The 19,361-nt window shown below is 43.3% G+C and overlaps 2 protein-coding genes across 2 annotated transcripts in view; one reads left to right on the top strand and one right to left on the bottom strand.

Annotated features, from left to right (window-relative positions):
* The first annotated feature begins 3,242 nt into the window (after window positions 1–3,242).
* acaa1 (acetyl-CoA acyltransferase 1) lies at window positions 3,243–12,080 on the top strand. Its single transcript, XM_080548886.1, has 13 exons — window positions 3,243–3,442; window positions 4,432–4,542; window positions 4,716–4,809; window positions 5,268–5,325; window positions 5,413–5,492; window positions 7,215–7,257; window positions 8,178–8,276; window positions 8,913–8,993; window positions 9,116–9,306; window positions 10,082–10,261; window positions 10,575–10,630; window positions 10,783–10,928; window positions 11,426–12,080. Exons 1-13 carry the CDS (start codon window positions 3,374–3,376, stop codon window positions 11,499–11,501), a joined length of 1,284 nt encoding a protein of 427 aa, XP_080405012.1. The 5' UTR covers window positions 3,243–3,373; the 3' UTR covers window positions 11,502–12,080.
* Window positions 12,081–12,214: 134 nt separating this feature from the next.
* Window positions 12,215–19,361, bottom strand: part of dlec1 (DLEC1 cilia and flagella associated protein) — a gene marked incomplete at both ends in the record, with an annotated part of 33,586 nt that continues 26,439 nt past the window's right edge. The window contains 7 exons of the mRNA XM_080548908.1: window positions 12,215–12,341; window positions 14,797–14,912; window positions 15,299–15,457; window positions 16,097–16,258; window positions 16,691–16,900; window positions 17,060–17,147; window positions 19,166–19,260. Of these exons, the coding sequence (XP_080405034.1) occupies window positions 12,215–12,341; window positions 14,797–14,912; window positions 15,299–15,457; window positions 16,097–16,258; window positions 16,691–16,900; window positions 17,060–17,147; window positions 19,166–19,260 (957 nt within the window). The remainder of the gene's footprint in view (window positions 12,342–14,796; window positions 14,913–15,298; window positions 15,458–16,096; window positions 16,259–16,690; window positions 16,901–17,059; window positions 17,148–19,165; window positions 19,261–19,361) is intronic.

Raw genomic sequence — 19,361 nt, 5'->3', positions numbered from 1 at the left:
CAACAACAACTAACAACTTCAAGGTAAATTTAGAAGCTGATTTAGAAGATCCTCCCTGCATTTGTATTTTATTCGATATTTGGATACAAATAAGCAAGGCGTTCTAGACAGTCATCTGAGTCTAGTCCACTCTAACCCCTGTTCAGTGTTGCTCACATGAACAACGCAACAGATCTAACATGGCAGTGGCTGTCCAGTATGACTCATTGTGACCTTTGACCCAGAGCCCTCTGGTGAGTGGGCGTCCGGTCGCCAGGGAAAGTGTTCAGACTGCAGTGATTGCAGCAGCAGCGGCTTTTCGGCACAGCTGGCAGAAAGAAAGAAGAGCATGAACACAAGCCATAATAACTAATGTAGTCACCATGGAGACCTGCACCTAAACACAACATCTCATGACTTCTCACTCCTCGCTGAGACAAAAGCAGGGAGAGGAGCTGCTTTCTTTCCCCCTGAATCAGACACTCAGATGATTACTCATGTAAAGGCAAATATGAAATTATGGTGAGAGTGGTTAGAGGCAACGGTAGGACTTGAAAGGAAAAGAGGGTTTCTACGGAGAACATCCCTTTTCCATTTGTGGGCTGAGAACTTTACTCCCAATAAAAGATTCTTGGCTCTTCCAAAAAATGCATCGCAGGAAATACATGAGACTGGTGAAGTCAGCTAAAAGAAAACAGTCAAGCAAGCTCAGGAATTCAAGAAAACCCCACCTAAAATGTGGGAGAATCTTCCATTCACGTAATACATTAAACATCAACCTAAAGTCTTGTTCTGGGAGACGCAAAGACAAGCCTGCGAGAGGTGCGCTAAACTGGGGTCACACCACTTTCTAGATCTGTCCCATCAGAACAGAATTCGAAACCACTGCTTCCGTCTCTCGCTGGCATCTAGCCAACCAGCCAGTATCTGTGGGTGTTTTCAACTTGACAGGTTTACTCTCTCTCCCTCCCTCCTGTTCCACCAATGGACAGCCTCAGAGAGACTCTGTTCCTGTGGTCCAGGGCATACCTCTGTGCTGAGTAACCTATCAGCTGGACCGTCCTGTTGTGGCAAAGACTCCCATGTGTGATTCATGCAGCTGATTTAACTTAATGAACACTAAATGGGGCCATTTAGAAGTCCTTTATATGGTTCTTTGTTTAAGAGATAGCGCTATCAAAAGACTGGAGGCTAGGCCCCGGGCAGCGTTTGTCAGGATCCCCACCTCTCCCACTAAAAATAGGCTCAATGCACTGCATCCTTTGGGAAGGGTAGAGACTGGAAGGGTAGAGATGGGTTGGGACCAGTTTCACAGTAAGTAGAGGAGACCCAGTTAGACAAGAACAAATACAACATGAGAGATAAATAAAGAGAGAGAGAGAGAGAGAGAGAGAGAGAGAGAGAGAGAGAGAGAGAGAGAGAGAGAGAGAGAGAGAGAGAGACAGAGAGAGAGACCCTTCAGGAATCCCTCCTGCGAAGGGAAAGCCGTGGTCCACCTGACCTCAGCATGAAAGGTCTGAGTGTCAGCACTGCAGGAAAGAGAGGAGAGAGATTTCTCACAGACCAACAATTAGACTTGAGAAGTCCAAGGCCCAAGCACAGCTCTAGGGTCAGCTTACACAACCCCAATCAAGGAGGTTAAAGACAAAATTGCCTTTAAGGTAAACAGACACCAAATGTATCTTCAACCTCAACCCTCACTTGCAGTGTTAAATTACCCAAGCTGATATCTTACTTTCACAACAGCTGTAATGATGATGATGATGCCAATAACTGCATGTGTGTCACACAACATATACACATCCAGGTATGATGTATGATCTTCTCAGCATCTATTGATCTTATCAATCATAAACCACACTGATTGGACAATCATACTCAATAAGTCTCTTTATTTTGTCCAAAGTCGTTGACAAAGGCCTATCTATTTCACTGTTGCAGTCAAAGGAGCAGATACAGGTCTACTATTGAAAATGTGCATAACCAAAAATTCATAACTGCTATAAACTAAAATACAAGTGTACGTATGAAACAATGGAACATCTACATCTACAGTAGGCAGTAGGCCTATGGTATACGGTTATAAACATGCAAGTAAGTCGTTGTCAATAAACATGCATAATGGTTTAGGCTATGTTCTTCATTTGAGATGTTTGTAAACAAATCCCAAGGCATCAACAGAGTTGGCCTGATCATGTTGGTCCACCAACCTACCAACGGTGGAGATGAGGAACATGAAGATGGATGGATGAAGATGTCCATGTCCATGTGCATGTTCATATAGGACATCTGATGTCCATGTGCATGTGCATGTTAATATAGGACATCTGATGGACATGTGCATGTTAATATAGGACATCTGACGTACAGTTGATCAATATGCAACATTCTGGCTACTTCATCAATCAAAGAAGCATGAAAGGCTGTATAGCCTCTGCCACTTATGCATTGCCTCTCACCTTGTTTGTTACCTGTGTGTCTTCATTCTTGGAGAAACCCTTTGATGGTGATAGACAATTGAAGTTGGCGGACTAATGCATGCAGTTACAACACCACCAACAACAACAACAAAACAAGAAGAATGGAGAAAAATCCAATAGACCCAAAACGTTCCCCCGAAACTGGAGTATCCGGAAACTGCGCTCAGCTCTACAGTTGACAAAATGCAAAAATAAAAAGCTCTATCCACATTTGCAAAAAAATGTTGTATTTAATGCAGCCTACTCTCCCCTGGTCTAGAAATAATCCAGTTGGGATCTGCGAACGTCCCTTGGAAGCTGCAAAAGAGGAGAACAGCCGTTCTCGTTCGGGGGAAAGTTTCTGGACGTCTGTCCCTGTGTGCCTGTGTGAGCTGTGTGCGTGCCTGTCCACCCCAGGCTGAGCTGATGCGAGGAAATGGTGACGCTCGCGGGTCTCCTGTGAGGACTGCTGCTCCCAGAACGGTAGGATGTGCTGCCCCCCTGTGGATGTGATGGGGGAGACACATCTGCTTTGGTTCCAAGTTGGCCAAAGGGCCATTTGAAAGAAAGAGAAAAAAAAAAACTCAGATAGCCTATCGATATATATATAGAGAGAAAAAAATCTAGATATAGAAAAGAAATCTAGATATAGAAATAGAAATCTAAAAATTGCACAAAAAGCGTTGTAGGCTAGCAGCAGCATCTATTTTGTCCCTCTAGAGCCACCGTCTGCCGTCACCTGACCATAACAAGGAACTTCGCGACTAAAGAGAACAAAGTTCACTAGATACAATGTTGCAACACTGAAGGCATCAAACCCTGGCACGGTCGCTCTGGATGTGCAAACACAATTAGGGCATTACATTACATTACATTACATTGGGACTTTTGCAGTTGTGTAGTAGGCTATAGCTGAACTGTCATCCATCACCACCATGCACAGAGTCAGAGTCGTGTTTGGTCATTTATCACCCAATCATCCTGTTCCCACATCCCACCCCGAGGTAAGTAAGTAAAGCTTTATTTATGTAGCACCTTTCATACAAGAAATGCAGCTCAAAGTGCTTTACAACAGGAATAAGAACATAAAGTGAATATCAAAACATATACAAGCATAGAATGAATATAAAAGCAGGGGAAAACAGTCAAAAGAAAAGATAAAGATTTACAGACTACTATAGACTTTATCAATAGACTTCTTCTAGACTTTATCAATAGACTTCTTATAGACTTTATTGATAGACTTCTTCTAGACTTTATCAATAGACTTCTAGACTTTATCAATAGACTTCTTCTAGACTTTATCAATAGACTTCTTATAGACTTTATCAATAGACTTCTTATAGACTTTATCAATAGACTTCTTATAGACTTTATCAATAGACTTCTTATAGACTTTATCAATAGACTTCTTATAGACTTTATCAACAGACTTCTTATAGACTTTATCAATAGACTTCTTATAGACTTTATCAACAGACTTCTTATAGACTTTATCAATAGACTTCTTATAGACTTTATCAATAGACTTCTTATAGATTTTATTGACAGACTACAGTAGGCAGGTGCAGATAAGCTAGTTGAAGGCTATATTGAAGAAGTGCGTTTTTAGCTTTCTTTTAAAAAATATTTAGTGAGCTGGCATCCCTGATCTCTAAAGGTAATGTGTTCCAAAGCTTTGGGGCATAGTTGGCAAAGGCTGCGCTCCCGATCTTCTTCTGACTGTTGCTGGGAACCTCTAATAAACCTGCGATAGATAATCTTAGTGTTCTTGAGGGCACATAATTGGCAAGGGAATTAGCAATGTACTTTGGGCCTCGCCCATTAAGGGCTTTGTATATAAGGAGGAGGACCTTAAAATCAACCCTACATGTTACTGGCAGCCAGTGCAGAGTAGCTAGGACCGGAGTTATGTGCTCTCTCCTCTTGGTTCTAGTTAGAAGTCGAGCTGCAGAGTTTTGAATGAGCTGAAGTCTTGCAGTCGTTTTTTTAGGAGGTCTCCAGGGCAGAGTGCCGGGCCCCGGCCTCCAGCAGCCCAGAGGATGTGGTGGTGGTCCACGGGCTGCGGACAGCCTTCGGTAAAGCTAAAAGAGGTTCGTTTAAGGTAAGGAGGTTTGAATTGAAATTAATATAAAGAAGAATATCTCACTGGCCTCCTCTGATTGACTCGTGAAAAAGAATGCCCATGCAATGATATACCGAACCCACTGTTTCAGCTCTCTCTCTTTCTTTCTTCTCTCTCTCTCCTTCCTCTCCCCATGCTGATCTCTCTGGCAGGACACCACCCCTGATGAGATGTTGAGTGCTGTGATGAAAGCTGTCCTGGTGGACGTGGGTCTGTCACCTGAGACGCTGGGGGACGTCTGCGTGGGTCAGTGAGAGACATAGCCAACAAGATTAGATTCAAGATCCAAGTAGTACATCTATTTACCCTTGTCACTCCATCCAAGGGGTTGTTCTAATGTGTCATTTACCACAAATGTGTGTCACCGATCTCATTTTATTACAACTTGTATGGTCTGAAGTTATGGAGGCCTATACAGTACTTTGTACCTTCATGTTTTGCACCAGTTATGATTAAACACAAACACTTCTATCAATTTCTTTTTTCCATTAACTATTGTCTTTTTAAATGTTTTATCCATTTACTTCTTATATTTGCTTTTATTCATTGTAATTTTTATTTTCTTATGCTCCTCTTGGTGTAATTTTAAATAATGTATGTAAAGCACTTTGAATTGCCCCTGTTGTATGAAATGTGCTATACAAATAAACTTGCCTTGCCTTGCCTTTGTTAACGACTTCCATCCCACTCTCTTTTCCCTGTAGGCAACGTCCTGCAGCCTGGGGCAGGGGCGCTGATGGCCAGAGTGGCCCACTTCCTCAGGTGAGAGGGATTCACCTGTTTCAAATGGACGGTACTGTACATAACCTGCAGTCCTGGTATTCAATGAGATAAACATCTTCTTCCCAGTGGGTTCCCAGACTCTGTGCCTGTCTATACTGTGAATAGAATGTGTTCCTCTGGACTCCAGGCCCTGTTCAACATAGCAGGTACAGTAAAACACATTCAATACATCAGAGGAGGCTGGTGGAGGTATGAGTCGTAGGACGGGCTCATTGTAATGCATGGAATGGCACGAGAGATATCCACGCATCAGTGAGCCCGTCCTCCGGTTTCTACCTCCACCAGCCTCCTCTGAGTGCAATGCAGGTATAGAAGACTAAGGTCATGTTCTCACATGAAAGTCCCAATCAGGACCCGGAGCAAGTGGATGAGTTTGCAACATTGTCGCATAAATTATTTCTCTGATTTGCGTTCTCACAGCCCTTTATGTAAACGAAGTAATATATGCAATCGAAGCAACAGACGTGGTAGAATTGAAAATTGCCCGTTCGTCCCGCTCTTATCCAGATCAACACGCGTGCGCTGTTGTTTTCCTATGGACAGCCTCGATGCGTCGTTTCTAACCGGAGCGAAACCACCCTTTTCAAGCGGAGCATCCGTCGGTTGTTTGCTCCGGGAGCGACTTCGAATGCGCGTTCTCACCGTTCCAAACGACGCAGAGCAAAGCGAATTTTATCCTAAACTCTGATTCTAAGTGAAGCAAATGTTCTAGTGAGAACACACCCTAAGGCCCAATCCCATTTCCCTTTTTTACCCCTAACCCTCGTTTCGGAGTGCTCGGAAGAGAGTCACAAGCCGTAGTGGTTGAATATCTTTCCCTATGAAATGGGACAACCCTTCAAGACCCTGATACCAAAAAAATGAAAATCAAGGACCCCAATTGAAATAAGCCAGTGGCTTTCTTGGGTTTTTATCCTGTTAGTTGACCTTGTATGTAATATGTACTTTCATGTACCTACTTCTGCAAATCTTCTAATAAAGTTTTCAATCAATCAATCAATCAATACGTCATCAGTAGTGTCATAGAAAAGCATGGACGCTCGCGATTCATTCACAACTTAGGTTGCACGCTATCAATCGATCAAACAAGTCATCAAATAAAAAAGAACAATGCTTTATTATCAGGCCAGTTCATGACAGAATAGCAGTGTTCTGTAGGCTAGAAACCCATGCTCCTACCCTGCCAGTCTGCACTGATATAGGACAACAGTGCAACAACTTCGCAGCTGAACTTTAGTTACATTTCTGGCATCATGCCATCAAAGGGGAGAAATGCGGCATGGAAATATGTCAAAATGCTAGACTGTCATGCACAAATCAGCCTTAAAACATGTAACGTTAGATAGCTAACATTATACACACAGCTACTAGCTGCTAGACACATAGGCACAAACATATAACACATCGTTATAAAGAAAATGTCTATAATATATTGAACTGACATTAAACTAAGATAATACAATGGCTATCATAATTTTTTTAATCCTTATTAACGAAGAAAATAATAAAATGTGTGGTTTTCTCCTCCTGCTTATTCCTGTTTTCACTGTCGTGCTGATGATTCGCAAGGCATTCTGGGATTTCATAGTCTGGTCCTTAAAAACCTCAGTTTGGAGGGCTATGTAGCCCTACCATTTGGCCCTACCTCTACATGAAAACAAGAATTGGGACACCCCTACCCTACACGAGAACGTGCAAAACTGAGGAGTAGGGCTTAAATGGAGGGCCAAGGGGTGAAATGGGATCTACCCATTTATAGTATAGATAGTATGGCTCGACATTACATTGTCTACACTGCCACAAAACCATGAAGCATTTACAGTATGTTAGCAATGATTCTATTAATTAATTCCATGCTGTGTCCACAGGAGCCATCAGGAGTGGATCCTATGACATGGGCCTTGCCTGTGGGTTAGTAGTCGTATTTTCTAAGCATGCATCATGTTTCAGAGTTCACATGGGTGAATTTGACCCTGTAACCCTCTGACTCAATCCTTGTCTCTTAATAATAATAATAATAATAATACATTAGACTTATATAGTGCTTTTGTAGACACTCAAAGATGCTTTCCAAACTGAAAAGATTGAGTAGTAATAATAAAAAGAAACAAAAGGTAAATAGAAGAAAGTCTAGGGGCAGAAAGTATAGTATTAAGGTAGTGCTGGGGACACAAGGGAAGGGGAGAGGGAGAAGGTTAACTGGTGAAGGCGAGCTTGGTCCTGCTGGTCTTGAATGAATGGTCTTTATTGTCATTATTATAGTACAGGTACCATACAACGAAATTTGTGAGGGGGGGGGCTCCCCTGGTGCTAGGAAAGAAATACTAAAAACAAGAAGGGAAAAGAGCTGGTTTACATAAATAAAGGCTATATACACTATCCACTGTACTATACTATACAAATAAAACACTGTGCTGTACTCTATGCTATGCTATAAATATCCTAACATTTCCTATCTCTGAACCTTATGTGCACAAGGGTTGTCATATTGCACATAGTGTTATTGCACATTCATTTAAAGTGTCGCAGTTTGCAGGTTTGAAATGTTCACAGTTGTGTTTCAGTATTGCACTTGAGGGTGGTTTGGTCGTCAGACCTGAGGCAACGGGAGGGTGTGTGGAGGGGGACGAGGTCGGCAAGGTAGGGAGGGGGCCAGATTGTTGATGGCTTTGTAAGTGGTGAGTAGGATTTTGAATTGGATCCTGTATTTGACCGGGAGCCAGTGTAGGTTTTTGGAGGACAGGGGTGATGTGGTCACGGCGGCAGAGCAGACGGGCAGCAGAGCTGTGTAGTTCTGTCTCTTGAATCTCTCTTCTGTCTGTTGGTTTCAGTGTGGAGAGCATGTCCCTGCGCTCTGCAGGTGACCCAGGTGATGTCAGCTCCAGGATCAGTGACAATGACAAGGCCAGAGACTGCATCATCCCAATGGGGTAAGTCCTCCCTCTGGGAACCTTCATAGTGTCTTGTTGTATGTGAGCGGTTTGATTAAATTCCACTGTATGTATGCTCAGTGAATGATGGTTCTGTGTTTTGTGGTTGTATGTGACGTCATGTGTATTTACAGGCATGTGTCTACTGTTACTGTGCTTTACTTCTGCCTTTTGTTCTAGTAGTTACCTGGTCAGGGTTCTTTATTCGACTTCTTCGAGACTGCTGCCTTTTAGTTTCACAAATAGTTATCATCATAGCTCTGTTAGACACTAATGAAACTGATGTGTTTGCCACTTCAAGACAATGGCTACATCCATCCAGATATTGGCAACGCAGTAGTGTTCTTTTTCTTTTCTTACAAACAGCCTCTTTGAATACAAAACTGGGTGTTGACCTTGGCCCCAGCATTCCTGCTGCAGATTAGTTCCACACAGTGCTGCTTCTTGTGGTCGGCCGTGCCCCTGCTCTGCTGTATATCAGACTGCACAACTGTTCTGAATATCAATGGGATGCATTTGCATTGCTCTGACATGAGGCTGCAGACATCTGTGGCTCCTCCAGACAGCGTTATTGATGATGAACCCCGTAGCTCAGCATGCTATCACTGTGTGATCTCTGATCGTGTGTTTATGCAGAATAACCTCCGAGAACGTGGCGGAGAGATTCGGGATCTCCAGAGAGAAGCAGGATGCGTTCGCCCTCAGCTCACAGCAGAAGTAAGCAGAGTGTTCATTCTGTGGACATTCTCAAGGTCCTCAGCTCCAGTGGAGTGATTTGATGTATCTTCGAGTGCCTCCAACTAACTCCACACGTCTTCTAACACTCTGTGTGGCCGCAGGGCGAGCAGGGCACAGGAGCAGGGGCTGTTTGACCAGGAGATCGCGCCCGTCACCACCAAGCTAGTGGACGAGGACGGCTCGGAGCGCACCTTGACCGTAACCAAGGACGACGGGATCCGGCCCGGCACGACGCTGGCGGGACTGACCAAACTCCGACCGGCCTTCAAACCTGACGGCAGCACCACAGCAGGTATGTAGTCACACACATACAGTAGGATGTGCTTGATTCATACTAGGGCTGGGTTCAAAAAATAGATTTCCCGATTCTGAATCGATCTAATGAGCGATTATCGATTCATAAATCCCAAGATCGATCTTTCATGTTTTTTTTTGTTTGTTTTTTTCTGCTTGCAGCTTCAACCCGCAACGAGATCTCGTGGCCAGATCTCGCGCTACAAGAATTTATCATATCTCACGCAACGACCAGGTTTAAAGGCAGATGTCTGGGTGCATTTTGGATGTAAAAATTATGACGATAGAGATAAGCAGGACAAAACGAGATCTCGTTGCGGGTTGAAGCTGCAAGCAGTAAAAAAATAAAAATAAAATGAAAGATCGATCTCGGGATTTATGAATCGATAATCGCTCATTAGATCGATTCAGAATCGGGAAATCAATTTTTTTAACGCAGCCCTAATTCATACTTCAGGCCATAGACTTAGTGAGACGCAAAACTGCGTTTACATTCCCTACCGTGTCATCCAAACCATTCTTTATGAGCCAGTATTTTTGAGTGTTTCTGTTATGTTTTCCATTGATAGTGCGAATAGTATGCCTTGTCATTCCCATGTGTTTGGGGGCGCTCTAGGCACCCGTTGAGTGTAACTGATAACGTGGTTTCTGATGCTAGTAAAGCAGAGTTAAAACGGACACCAATGTCTCGACCTGCGTTCATGTGTGGCTCTCTTACTAACCAGTGTATCTATTATATTACATAGCGAACATAATAGTTTCCATGGTAACAGGTAACTCCAGCCAGGTGAGTGACGGTGCAGCGGCGGTGCTGGTGGGGCGGAGGTCTGCGGTGGAGGCCAGGGGTCTGCCGGTCCTGGGCGTGCTGAGGGCCAGCGCGGTGGTGGGGGTTCCGCCCGACGTCATGGGCATCGGACCAGCCTACGCCATCCCTGCTGCTCTAGAACAGGCCGGTGAGTGAAGAGGACTCCCGCTTGACACTCACATTTAGATTTGGTCATCTAAAAATGATAACCAAGGACTTTCATAAAACCTTGATACAAATTTGAGCTTTTAAAAAAACAATGCCGGTTGAGAGAGGCTTGTTCGCCGCTTCTCCGTCCGAAATCTAGGTGTAATTGCAGCATACAGAGTAGATTGTCCTACAAAGACACTTAGGCTGTGTTCGGAATGGTATACTAGCATACTGCATACTAGCATACTCAATGAGTATATACTGCATACTGCCTACTAAATTCATAATAAGTATAATAATCCCTCCGTCAGGACTGACTGTGGCTGATATCGAAGTGTTTGAAATCAACGAGGCCTTTGCTAGCCAGGTGAGTCTCAGAGGAACACACTTGGCTTGGAATAGTCCTCTCCAGATGCTGTACTGTTGCTATACTGTTGCCAAACCTATGAGTGAATTTGTTCCCCAGTGGAAAATTGCCATATAGGTATCATATAAAATAAAATATGGGCTTTGTGCCAGGCTGTGTACTGTGTGGAGAAGCTGGGGATCCCGCTGGAGAAGGTGAACCCTAACGGAGGGGCCATCGCCCTGGGCCACCCCCTGGGCTGCACCGGAGCCCGTCAGGTGGTCACACTGCTGAACGAGCTGAAGCGCAGGGGCCGGAGGTGAGGCCAGGGCATTCTGGGATTCCTTAACTCAATCCTCATTCTGTTGTGTAACACTGCCGTGCATCTCAAGACCGCCGCAATGTGTTGTGTAACACTGCCGTGCATCTCAAGACCGCCGCAATGTGTTGTGATGATGTTAAGTAAAAGCATGTTAAAAGAAACATGAAAATAATAACTCCGTAACATAATTAGGTTTATGTGACGGCTTAATTTAACATTAGGACTTAACAAATGAGGACTTTCATCCATATTTGATTGGAATGCCGTCTATTTTTGACATTTTAGGTAATGTTTAGAATTAGGGTTACGTTTCAGCTTATTTTTACACAATGGAGGACTTAAGGCCATAATGGAATGCATTTTGGACATTTTAGGCAACGTTTAGGGTTATGTTTCGTTGTTTACATTGACACATGGTGTTGTAGTATATATTACGGCCACTCAGCACATCCATGTTCAGTGCTGGATACTGAAGCACTCTTGTCTTCCCCCAGGGCGTATGGTGTGGTGTCTATGTGCATAGGAACAGGCATGGGAGCTGCTGCGGTCTTTGAGTATCCTGGGCCGTAGAGGAGCTGAACAGCTGCAAGGATGTCAACTTGTGATGCCATGTTACACCATGGTAGGAAGGATCTGTTGGTTTACTCATGCTATGTTGTCTCTACAGGCCAACTGCATCTCAGCTCTACAGTAGGTGTTCCTGTCCTAAGTACTGAGTACTAACAGTCTGTTTCCTCAAGTACATCAAAGTGCATAGATTTTTTTGGAAGTTGCTACATAGATGCACAACTTAATGATTCATCATTTAGAGGTTATATTAAAGCCTTAAAAGTCAGATTAACATTTTGAAGTGCCATGAATTTCTGATTTCAGAATGCTCTTAGGTATATAGCCCTGTTCAAATCCTGCATTAAAATGTAAATATGTGATTTATTTAAAAATATGGTAAATTCTCACATTGTTTTATTTGAATAGTTATGAATATACAATGTGAACCACTCAATGAGACCTTTAGTCTTGTTATGCACAGAGATTGTAAACGTAATGCAAGTGGTTTATTAAAACTGTAATAACATTGTAATAACATTGTAATAACATTCCATCCACTGTAAGCAATGTAATAACAGAATGCTCAATAAAACTAAAACAGTTGAATTGATTATGTCTTTCTCTAAACAACCTCTACACAAAGTGCAATAACCTCATTGATACATAAGAATGTATACAAATCATGTGTAAAACAGCATATGGTTCTCTTAGTGTTAGGTGCTTGCAGGCTACGGCTAAGCATCAGTCAGTGGAGACACAAATCTCTGGTCAAAGGAGGCTCTTCCCTGGACCTGGAGAGAGAGGGGGGGCTCCCCCAGAATACCCTGGACTGTGACTGTGACTCTGAACTCCCTCTGGACACTGCAGACATGAGACACATGAGACACACCACAACAGGACTGTGGTCACCAATGTTGAACCTGGGGAACTATAGGAACTATATGGGCAACCTGTAGGTCTCGATCATATGTGAACCATTTTGAGCTTTTATCCAAAGCAACTTACATAGACAGTCTCCCTGGTGTAACTTAAGGCCAAGTGCCTTTACTCAAGGGCACACTAGTGATGGTGTTAACCAGGTGAGATTTGAACTCATGACCTTCTGATCACCAGTCCAACTCACTATCCACTAAGCCTAACCCTGATAAGCAGCTGACTAGTTGATATGTGTGTTAGTATGATACAGTTATGGACAAAAATATTGGCACCCCTGTACCACTTCTACCAGAAAATTGTTGCAATTACAAATGCTTTGGTATTCACATGTTTATTTATTTTGTTTGCATTGGAACAACACAGAGAAGCAGAGAACAAATCTGATATCATTCCACACAGAACAAAAAAAATGGACTAGACAAAATGCTAATAGTAATTTGGTAGCACACCCTTTGGTGTATAATAATAACTGAAATCAATCGCTTCCTGTAACCATGAATGAGTTTCTTACACCTCTCTACTGGAATTTTGGACCACTCTTCTTTTTGCCAACTGCTCCAGGTCTCACATGTCAAGGGTGCCTTCTCCCAACTGCTGTTTTGAGATCACGCCACAGGTGTTCTATGGGATTTAGATCTGGACTCATTGCTGGCCACTTCAGAACTCTCCAGGGCTTAAAAGAGAGAGTGGCAGGCTCAGCTTTAAAAGGCCTACAGTCAGGTAGTGTGGCCGAGCGGTCTAAGGCGCTGGATTTAGGCTCCAGTCTCTCTGGAGGCGTGGGTTCAAATCCCACAGCTGCCATCTTTAGAGAAGCTGTCCCAATACAAGCTATGCATTATATAACTAATAGCACTGTGATCTCCATCAATAGAATTTAGTATTCTTCTCCAGCTTAAAAACTCAGCTCCCTCGTCTTGCTAGGCTGTTGGCCTCGTCCCTATTCTCATCAGATCCTTAAAGCCAGAAAGAGGTTTGACTATCTTCTGCTGAGACTAAGGGGTAGTGTGGCCGAGCGGTCTAAGGCGCTGGATTAAGGCTCCAGTCTCTCCGGAGGCGTGGGTTCAAATCCCACCACTGCCATATTTTCAAAGATGAGAAGCTAGGATGGCTCCACAGCGAAAGAGGACAGAATACCATCTCATTCTGACCTTGTTCCAAATCTCCAAACTCTTTTCTCGACTCCATTAAAGTCCATTAAAAGGGAGAGTGGCAGGCTCAGCTTTAAAAGGCCTACAGTCAGGTAGCGTGGCCGAGCGGTCTAAGGCGCTGGATTTAGGCTCCAGTCTCTCTGGAGGCGTGGGTTCAAATCCCACCGCTGCCATCTTTAGAGAAGCTGTCCCAATACAAGCTATGCATTAAATAACTAATAGCACTGTGATCTCCATCAATAGAATTTAGTATTCTTCTCCAGCTTAAAAACTCAGCTCCCTCGTCTTGCTAGGCTATTGGCCTCGTCCCTTTTCTCATCAGATCCTTAAACCATTTCTGGATGATAGTGAGAGCTGACACTGTTGTTCCCTGTGTCAGCTTGAATTTGTTTGGAAGTTGATCTAGGTTGTTTATCTACCATTCGAACAATCCGTCGTTGCAATCTTTCATACATGTTTCTCTTCCGTCTACGTCCAGGGGGGTTAGGTACAGTGCCATGGGCTGTAAAGGTCTTGATGACGTTACGCACAGTGGACACAGGAACATTAACATCTCTGGAGATGGACTTGTAGTTCAGATTGTCCATGCTTTTCCACAATTTTGGTTCTCAAATCCTCAGACAATTCCATGTTCTTTTTTCTTTCCTCCATGCTCAGTGTGGTACACACAGACACACAATGCAAAGGTTGAGTCAACTTTTCTCAATTTTAACTGGTTGTGTGAATTCTGTATTGCCAGCACCTGTGACTTGCCCCAGGTGAGTTTAAATACAAATTAAAGGAGCATTACATGCTTTAAATACAATTATTTCTTACAATTTGGAATTTCAATAACTTTGTCCTGTCCATTTTTGGAGTTCTGTGTGGAATGTTATCAGATTTGCCTTTTTTCCTCCGCTTTTTGTGTTGTTCCAATGCAGACGAAGAAAGAAGATGTGAACACCAAAGCATTTGTAATTGCAACAAGTTTCTGGGAGAAGTGGTGCATTATCTGACAGAAGTGCAGGGCTGCCAATATGTGTGTCCATGACTGTATGTGTGTTAGTGAGGTGACACAAACACCGGCACCAGGTTGCAACACACAGAACATAGCTGAATTAAACTGGGTAAAGAAGCACCTGTAGTAATAATAATAACTGCAGTGTTTTAGTACTGTAAGTAATAATCATTGTAATGTTGTGTAAGATATGGCCAGTTTCAGATGTAGGACACTGGAGGGCTTGGGTGGATACCTGGCTGTGAAGCTGATCTGGAGAGGCTGTCTGCAGGTGGACACTGGGAACTCCAGGGGCTTGAGGACCCCACAGTCTGGTGTCACCTTGAAGACACTGACGTCCTCCTCGTCTGACTCTACAAGAACACAACAAGTCAACAACCTCCTCCATCACATTAAACCTCACTGCCACCAAATAATCATTGAATGGTAAATGGACTGCACTTACTTATATAGCGCCTTTATCCAAAGCGCTTTACAACGGCCTCTCGTTCACCCGTTCACACACACATTCACACACCAATGGCGGCAAGCTACCATGCAAGGCGCCGGCCCGCTCACTGGGAGCAATTTGGGGTTCAGTGTCTTGCCCAAGGACACTTCGACATGTGGCCAGCCGGGGCTCGAACCGCCAATCTGCCAACCTTGCGATCATTAGACGGAGGCTCTACCTCCTGCGCCACAGCCGCCCCAATGGTATCTCTGAAATATGGAAGTGGTGTTGAGATCACCGCTACTACGGTACCTATGTGTGTTCTCCAGTAGCTGCAGGAGGCTCCTCGGTTGAAGAGATGCACCTCTTTGACACGCATCTGCCCCACGTAACAGGTACCCAAGTCCAGGCTGTCACAGGACAAAGACAGTGTGGGCAGAGCCAGATGGGCACACAGGGGCACCGTCTGGACAAGTAGAAGTAGAGAGGACGACCGGCGTTAACCACACCACGCATTCTGGGGAAGCACACCATGTATGGCAGGACGCTTCCATTGAATCTACCTATATCAGTACTGTATCTAGTATCTAGAGCTAAGATCATTTGGCCTCTCATAATGTTTGGCTAAAACAGTATATCACAAATTTCTGTTTTTAATAATAATAATAATACATTAGACTTATAATATAGCGCTTTTCTAGACACTCAAAGACGCTTTACAAACTGAAAAGATTGAGTTGTAAAATAAAAAGAAACCAAAAATAAATAAAATAAAGTATAGGAGTGTAATTAATTTTTAGATCACTAAATCTAAATCTAAGTGTCTTTGTAGGACAATCTACTGTGAATACTGCAAGTATATCTAGATTTTCGGGCGGAGAAGCGGCGAACAAGCAACGCCAGTGTCCTCTCTCGACCGGCATTTTTTAATGTGGTGATTTTTCTGTCTGTTTTTTTTTTATGGTGGACTAACGTGGCTGTATTGACAAACCGTTAAGTATTGATCTCATCTCATCTCATTTCATCTCAACTCAGCATTATCTAGTTTTTTACCAAATTTCCTATTTGTGAACGTTTGAAACCGAGTGTGGGAATGACCTCTGACCTGCAGGCTGTTGTTACTGTACTGCACCGAGAGGTTCTGCTCGAACCGCAACTTCCTCTCTCCACTGTCACTGCAAACCAGAGTCCCCGTGGGCAGGACGTCCTCTGCAGGGGGGCTTGGTGGGGACAGCAGGGACAGAGAGCTGTGGAAGGCCACCGTCACCTGCCGTTCACAGAAGGAAAGAGAAAATTACAATAATGTCATCCTATGAACAATGACTTATAATAATAATAATAATAATAATACATTAGACTTATATAGCGCTTTTCTAGACACGTCAAAGACGCTTTACAAACTGAAAAGATTGAGTAGTAATAATAAAAAGAAACAAAAGGTAAATAGAAGAAAGTATAGGGGCCTAATTGAGGTAGTGCTGGGGACACATGGGAAGGGGAGGGGGAGAGGGTTAACTGGTGAAGGCGAACTTGAAGAGGTGGGTTTTGAGGGCCTGTTTAAATGTTGGGAGGGTGACTTCTATCATGTTTTGATGTATTCAGGTACATAAGCCCAGCATAATTTGAACACGCCAAGACAAATTCCATTTAAGGACTAAACTCCTTTTTCGATCGATCTCACGCTTGTCCCTGGTCGGACCTGCATGTTGTGTTGCGGTCGTAGCACCAGGAGCTGGCTGTCCTGGGCCGTGCCGGTGGTGTGGCTGCGGGAACTGCTCGTCCTGCCTCTGGCCTGGGGCTGCAGGACGGAGAAGGGAGGCTGGGAGCTCAACCTGAAACTCAGGGGCATCTCTGTGGTGTTGTTTAGCTGGAACGTCCTTGTGATAGCTAACTCCCTTTGGACCGTCACCTGTGAAACACAACGTCACAGAAATGGTCCGAAACGAACCCAAAGACTAAGCCAAATCTGGGCACACTGCTTGTGAATGGAAAATACAACAGCATTCAGTCAACTGTCAAAACATTTACTATGTACTTTTGTGTTTTGGAGGAACTCTCAGACTCCCACCTTGTTGGCTACTTCTCCTTGTACTAAATCACTGGCGACAGAATAGAACTCCAGTGACTTCTCGTCCTCCTCCATCTGCACGGACAGCCTATGAGGCGGCCAGGAGAAGAACATGTCACTGATGGAGACCATCTCTGTGTCCCTATTATCCCCTACATTCACTATATTAACACCTGGGGCCAGCTGCATAAAGATAGACCCAGTCTTAGACTTAGATCTGACTTTAATAAAGATAGACCCAGTCTTAGACTTAGATCTGACTTTTATAAAGATAGACCCAGTCTTAGACTTAGATCTCACTTTAATAAAGATAGACCCAGTCTTAGACTTAGATCTCACTTTAATAAAGATAGACCCAGTCTTAGACTTAGATCTCACTTTAATAAAGATAGACCCAGTCTTAGACTTAGATCTCACTTTAATAAAGATAGACCCAGTCTTAGACTTAGATCTCACTTTAATAAAGATAGACCCAGTCTTAGATCTCACTTTAAGTCAGACTTGCTATAGACTCTAAAATGTTCCTGTTGCATAAAGCTAGCCTATGAGTGACTAAAGTAAGACTGACTTAGATAGCCTGTCTCGCAATGCATTCTAGGTCAAATAAGACACTTGACAGAAAAAAATACATGGCGGCCAAAACAGCTACACCTAGCGGCGGAAGATATGAGAGATCAACAACATTTTCTGCCGAAAACGTATGTATATATACACGTATGAAGACGTATGTATATTGGAGGAATATAATGTGGAGAAAAGTTAACAGTTTTAACCAGTGAAGTAGTTTACCGTGCTGGAGTTACAGTGTTAGCTAGCTACTAGCCCTGACTCGTTCCCATAGCAACACAGTTCTTAAGTCAAGCTTAGCCAGGAGGGAAGGTGGCTAACTTTCTAACCTCAAAATCAGTCAGTCTTATTTTTTATGCAACAGGCAGTCTTAATTAGACTGGTCTAACCTGAGAATATAAGACTAGTCTAAAGCCCAGTTTATGCTTCTGCGTAAAATCGACGGCGTAGCTTGCGTAGGCCCGCGTAGCCCACGGCGTAGATTAACGCGCACCTCTCCAAACATGTAACTACGCGTCAGTTTCTACGCAACCATAAGCTCTGTGATTGGTCCGCTTGGTAGCACATGATTCCGACAAGATTCCGACTCTCTCGTCGGCCAAAATGCGGAAGCCATGACAGAAATGTCATTTACTTTTTCTGTAATTACTTATTAATAAAGATTTGAAAAATTATGATAACCATCGTATTATCTTAGTTTAATGTCATTTCAATGCATCATAGAACTTTTATTTACAACAAGCATAACACCTTTTTTTTGTTGCTATTATGCCGCTTTGAGTAGAGAGCCCTATGGAAGCATCAGGCACAGCCTTCCTATAAGGAGTGCGATTCACATTTACGAGATGTACAATCTTGTGTATTTAGAAATAAATGATTAGTTACAGATTAGAACATGGCTGTTCGTTGGGTTTAAATGATATTTATGATAGACATATTTAATGTTAAGTTATCTATAACAACTGTGATTGGTCCGCTTGGTAGCGTCACATTCCGACTCTCGTAAATGCGGAAGTCATGACAGAAATGTAATTTACTTTTTCTGTAATTACTTTTTGAAAATGTATGATAATCATCTTATTATCTTAGTTTGCTGCCATTTCAATGCATTATAGACATTTTCTTTACAACAAGCATAACAAAATTAAGTTTTTTGATCGCTATTATGCCGCTTATGAGTACACCGACCAACGCAATGCGGTTCGCGGACCAACGTAGAACTATAAACTTGGAGAGCCCTCGCGTAGGCTACGGCGTAGCCGCGCGTAAATTCGACGCAGGAGTATAAATCAGGCTTAAGGCTTAGACCAGTCTTAATCTATCTTTATGAAAATATAAGACTAGTCTAAGGCTTAGACCAGTCTTATTCTATCTTTATGAGAATATAAGACTAGTCTAAGGCTTAGACCAGTCTTAATCTATCTATGAGAATATAAGACTAGTCTAAGGCTTAGACCAGTCTTAATCTATCTATGAGAATATAAGACTAGTCTAAGGCTTAGATGTGGATATGTATGTAGCCCATCTAAAGGTCCTCACACAGCAGGCCTGACAGAGGCACGGAGATCCAGTCTCAGAGGCTCCAGCTCCAGACCCTGGTCCCTCCGCACCTTCCCTGGGATACAAGCAGCCACCTGGGACACACACAACACATTGTCCAGGTGTCATAGTCGTTCAGAACGACACCACACTGTCACTGACACTGTCAGGCCATTCATTGGACATCAACTGAATT

This window comes from Nansenia antarctica (assembly GCF_963989245.1).
Source record: "Nansenia antarctica genome assembly, chromosome: 19".
Taxonomy (NCBI): Eukaryota; Metazoa; Chordata; class Actinopteri; order Argentiniformes; family Microstomatidae; genus Nansenia; species Nansenia antarctica.
The sequence above is the reverse complement of the archived record's forward strand: the minus strand, read 5'-3'. Positions and strand labels throughout refer to the sequence as shown.